Raw genomic sequence first — 5,547 nt, 5'->3', positions numbered from 1 at the left:
CCAATTTTTCATTTCAATTATTAAATTGCTAAAATTTTTATTAAGAGGAAAAAAAGGGAATGAAGGAATGATAAGAATCAAACCAGCAGCACTCCAAGCAAGCAAAGTGATTGACTTTCAGTTTCATCTCTTTGTTATTCCATCTCTAGGCCAAAGTCCATTTACTCTGCCTCTTCAATCTTGCTCCTCGTTGAAGACCACCTTAATGGTGTTTGGAGAGTGAAATTTATATATATATATATAATAAATAAATAAATCAAAATTTTTAATATGAATATAAGCGAAACTTCTCTACCCAAATTACTTTTCCTTTGGTACTACTTCAACTTCTATTCTACCCTTTTATGTTTTATATTTCGCTAATCCATTTCTATGTCCTTAACTGTGTCAAAAACCAAAAACAATATAAAGAGAAAAGATTACATAAATACGTATGAGAGAGAGAAAGAGGGAGAGAAATAAGTACACCTTTTTTGGGTTAAGAGATAAGTATAGAATATAGTAAATAAGGAATAATAAATGAGATCCTAATCTCAGTATTAATGAGTGTCTTTTTTTAGGGATGGCAATTTCGGCCCGACCCGCGGGTACCCGGTCCGGCCCGACCCTAATGGACCGGGTTTTACCCGGTCCGATTAAGGATAGGGTCGGGTATGGATTTTTAAAAAAAAACCCGAAGCGGGTCCGGGTCGGGTCCGGGTTTTATTGAAAAAACCCGAAACCCGGCCCGAAACCCGCCCCGTTTAAAAACCCGGTACCCTAAATTACTAAAATGCCCTTTATATATATAAACCTATAATTCTAACCTAAATCCCCAAATCTGAAATCACTCACTCAGCCTCCAGCCCTCCCTCACGTAGCTCTCCCTCACGCAGCCCTCCCTCACGCAGCTCTCCTTCACTCCCTCACTCCGACTGGCAGCTCTCCCTCACTCCGTCGCCCATCTCCAGTCACCCATCTCCAGTCACGCACAGCTCTCCCTCACTCCCTCACTCCGCCCAGTCCGCCGTCCACCTCATCCCTCTCGTTCTCCTCCTCTGCGCCATCATCCTCTGGTTCTTCTCCACCCCTGGTATATATTCATTCCTCACTCACCCTTCTGCTTTGCTTTACTTCTCCATATATAGCTTTTCCATTTTCTTTTTCTACATAACCTTTGATTGGTTCCTGGGTGATGAGTTTTGAGTATGTAATGATATTGATCACCTTGTTTTTTTATGCTAGCAACGTTTCTTCCTGTTTTATTTGTCTTGTTACAGTGGACCAATTACTTGGTATTATTATCCTATCAGATTTTGTTATTGTTGTTGATGGAGCTGTAGTTTACATGACACCTCTTTTTCATGTATAAACAAGTTGCCATGGGTGAAGTATTATTATGTTCAAGATCTATTGGGCACATGTGTAATTTATTTTTATTGTAGGTGCTAAACTTTTATCCCTTCGTTTTGAAATCAGTATATTGGATATTGTCGCGTCGTCAATAATTTAAATAGATATCAAAATGGGGATAATCAATGTTTGTTTAAGTGTTGATTATTAAAGGAATTTCATCTGAAAACTATAGATCCTAATCTGTGCAGAAATTTACAAAATCGTATTATATAGTTGAAGCCATCCCTGTCCTTAGTCTCCAAGTTGCACATGGTGATGTAGAATTAAAGGGTTAAAATTATGAAAAATTTAAGCTTTCTCTTATCTCTCTGCCTTCTTAGTATAAGACACATGAATTCTGTACCAAGCTTTTGATCTATTTACATTTGATCTAATACAGATTGCTTTTTTCTGATTGGTTTTGTATACTTATACGGGTTGCTTTTCAAGTAAGGTTTTAAAGACAGTATATTGTTATTCTAATAGAATTAGAAATTTCCCAGTAAGCATAGTTGTTATACTCTTTGGATTTCTATTATGTCTTGTGGAATATCTTGTATTGGTGATATTTGGGTATTGATATTTGTTTTTACTATGTATCTGGTGGATTGATATGTGGCCCAGGGAATGTTGGGATTCCAATTGTTTACCTCTTGAGAAGTAAACACCAGAATTTCAGATACCTTTTGTAATTTTCTTTTTTTAGAGATTTTGGAGTTTAATAGGATTGGCTTATTTATTTTTGATTGGCAATTTTGTATATGATTTTGTAATTTGTTTGAGAAATTGAATATCCCTTTTTGCAAAATGATTAGTTACAATTTGATATTTCATTCTTTAATTCATTGTTATTGTAGGTTCTTCAACTATGTTCGGAGATTGTACCGTTCAAACAATTCTTGATGATGGGGAGCCTAATGAAGAGGATGGGAGTTGTGTCACAATTATGGATGATTAGACATTTTGTAATAATTTAGTAGCCATTTTAATTTCTTAAACTTGTTGGATTAATTTGTTGGTTTGTAATTATTTTAAGCCTTTTTAGCATTTTGTAATTTTTTAGCCTTTTTAATTTGTTGGTTTGTGGAGGATAAGACATTTTGTAATTTCTTACACTTGTAGGATTTGTTTTGTAACTTTTTATTTTTGAATTTCTTGAACTTGTTGGACTTTTGATACTTAGTTCTTGGACTTATTGGATTTATTTTATTTTTATGTTTAGTTGGTGATTTTAGTTATGATTTATTGATTTATAGATGTATTGATGTTTGGTGATTTATTGATTTATAGTTATGATTTATTGGCTGCCCAATGAATGGGCTTGAATTGGCTGCCTAATAATGCCTTGAATGGGCTTAAATTGGCTGCCCAATGAATGGGCTTGAATGGGCTGCCTAATAATGCCTTGAATGGGCTTGAATTGGCTACCAATAATGCCTTGAATGGGCTTAAATTGGCTGCCCAATGAATGGGCTTCAATTTGGCAAAAAAAAGCTCAATGGGCTTTTAAAAAAAAAAAAAATTAGTTGGGCCAGATTTGGGCCCAACAGGTTAAATGGGGCCCGCGGGGCCCGGCGGGGCGGGTCTGGGCCCCGGAAAAAAAACCCGATCATTATTCGGGCCGGGCCTGGGTTTAGGGTCTTGGCCCGCGGGTCGGGCCCGGGTATGCAAAAACCCGGCCCGAACCCGACCCGTTGCCATCCCTATCTTTTTTTGAACCTACATATATATATATATATATATATATATATATATGTATGTATGTATGTATGTATTTACACACACACACACTTAGTATAACTTTAAGTAAAATATTACACCGCCCAATATTTTTTAACTAAATGTGAGTTTTGATAAATTCATTGTTAGATTACATTATTTTCATATATTCTCCATGCTTACAAAATTTAAAGATGATCAAAGACTAATAACCATGTCATCAATTAATTGTTTAAATTCATATTTTTATAGTTTAAAATAATGCATAAAAGATGGGTTTATGAATCGAATGGTAAATTACATCTGATTAGCATAAAAATTGGCATGCATGTTAAAAACATATAAAACATGTAATTCAACGGTTCAAAGTATGAATTCAATAACAAGTTATTGAGTGATGTAATATTACTTAGAGTTACATTAAGTATAACTTGATTTTATCATTAAAAGGAGAAAAAGGGTGGAGAGTGGGGACAGAGTGCTAAAAAGAAAAAGGAGTACTTGATTGCATGGCAAAACTTTAGGACCAAAAATGCCAATGATTCCAAGGCATCACAACACATGACTACATGGTATTATAATCATAATCTTTAAAGCTACTTTAGATCAGACCTGAGTAAATGGTTCAATTCAACATGGGTGGCGTTTGTGTCCAGTGGCCAGTTTCATTGGACACGTTGTGATATGGACACGTGTCCGTATCCTAACGTGTCCAATGGAATTGGCTACTGAACACAAGCCGTTCCTGTTCAACATTACCCTACTCATATATTTTACACTACACAAAATGCAACCAATTCTCTGTTCCTCTTTTTACAGCATCAGCAAAGCCACACATAATAGAGCCATTTCCACCGCAAATGGCCCCACCATCACCTGCATTCCCACCAGAAATAAGAACACCCAATCAGGAGTACGCCATCAAAAGTAAACTCCCAAAAAAAACCTCTTTATTTTTTTTCCCACTATACATAATAATAAAAATATGCAGATGTACATATTTGTATATATACTTTTACACGTATTCCCAGCATAAAGTTATGGGTCATACATTCCCCAATCCCCTGTCACACTTTTTTTTTTTCCTTAATTTAAAATCAATGGTGTCTGTATTTGGTCAAACTTTTCCATTTTCTGCCCACAAGACATTTTGAAAATCCTATTAATATAAATAGATGTAGTATACAAAATTTGAGACCTCAAGTTTCTAGATACGTTTTATTGTGTTAGGTGTTTATATACACATGTAAATAAATTTAGAAACACTCAATTTTATAATTTGTTAACTTCTGCCGCGGCGAATCGGTGACTGATGGACATTTTATGACTATTACTGACTTTGCGTGACAATCACAACTCAATCACAATCGCACAAACCAGGGACATGTAAAAATGGTTGTCCATAGGAGAGAGAGAGAGTTGCATAATGCATATATACCTGTCGTCCTTCATGGGCAGAGGTTGGTATAGGACGTATAGTAGCAGAGTCGACTTCACCAGTAGGCAAAGGCACCGCAGGATTACTGTTAATAAATGGTATACCCCCACCTTTATCAGGCACTATGGACGAAGAACTACCACTGGGTGCCGGACTCGGCGAATCGGCTTGCCGAGGATGGAATGGCCACGAGAATGCTGGAGAAGATGATACAACTCGGCCAGAAGAGGGAGCTGGAGCTGGAGCTGGAGACGGACCCAGATTAGTGGAACTTTGAGTCACCTTTACTGCATACTTTTCAGAGGCTTCGCATGTTTTCAAAGTGCCATTGTTGAAGGTGAAGTAGAAGAATCCCGGGCGTGATGGGTGCCACTTTAAAAATAAAACATGATCAGAGAGAAAACAAAGCCATTTTTAAGAGTACCCAGATGAAGTACGTACGTAGTTGAGAGAGAGAGAGACATACCGTGTAAGAGGTTGAATTAAGTTTGCTGAGAAGTGTGGCTTGAGTAAAATTGCAGAGATTGAAGGCTCTTTGGTTCTTGAAAATGTAGAGGTTGTAGTGATTGCGTTTAAAAACTGAGGTACAAAAGACAAAGCAGAGAACAACTTATATATGTTAGTTGCTAGCCCGAACAAACAATGGTATATAAAAACCTCTTTTTGTGAGCGATGTAATACTTACTGATGGAGTCTCCTATATGAACAGCTGGATTCTTCCATTCTGAAACTCCATCTACTAGTATGGTGGTGGAGTGAGAGGGCTGCAAAATTAAAGCAAAAAGAGAGAGGAAGAAGATGATGAGCATTGAGGGGACCTTCATGAGCTGTAATGTGTGTTTTTGTTTCTTTGAGGGGAAAAGATAAAGATGGATTAGATTAAAGTAAACTTGAGGGGTTTTGGACTACTTTTGTTGCTTTATCTCTGTTCCTTTGGCCTCTCTGCCCTCTGGGTCATTGAGAAAGTAAAGAGAGTTTTGAAAAAATGTGAAGAGAGAGAGACTGTTAAAATGGCA

The 5,547-nt window shown here is 36.8% G+C and overlaps 2 protein-coding genes across 2 annotated transcripts; one reads left to right on the top strand and one right to left on the bottom strand.

The window, feature by feature from the left end:
• Positions 1–810: 810 nt before the first annotated feature.
• Positions 811–2,608, top strand: LOC126698766 (non-specific lipid transfer protein GPI-anchored 23-like; the record flags this gene model as incomplete). The annotated part of the gene is made up of 2 exons (XM_050396193.1): positions 811–1,072; positions 2,232–2,608. Coding segments are annotated over 2 exons (363 nt in total), but the record flags the coding sequence as incomplete, so codon positions are not given.
• A 967-nt stretch (positions 2,609–3,575) lies between these two features.
• Positions 3,576–5,547, bottom strand: LOC126713623 (early nodulin-55-2). Its single transcript, XM_050413427.1, has 4 exons — positions 5,217–5,547; positions 4,998–5,110; positions 4,532–4,903; positions 3,576–3,969 (listed from the first exon to the last, which is right to left on the bottom strand). The coding sequence occupies exons 1-4, from the start codon at positions 5,353–5,355 to the stop codon at positions 3,907–3,909; spliced, it is 687 nt and encodes a 228-aa protein (XP_050269384.1). The 5' UTR covers positions 5,356–5,547; the 3' UTR covers positions 3,576–3,906.

Source organism: Quercus robur, chromosome 2 (genome assembly GCF_932294415.1).
Source record: "Quercus robur chromosome 2, dhQueRobu3.1, whole genome shotgun sequence".
Classification (NCBI taxonomy): Eukaryota; Viridiplantae; Streptophyta; class Magnoliopsida; order Fagales; family Fagaceae; genus Quercus; species Quercus robur.
The sequence above is the reverse complement of the archived record's forward strand: the minus strand, read 5'-3'. Positions and strand labels throughout refer to the sequence as shown.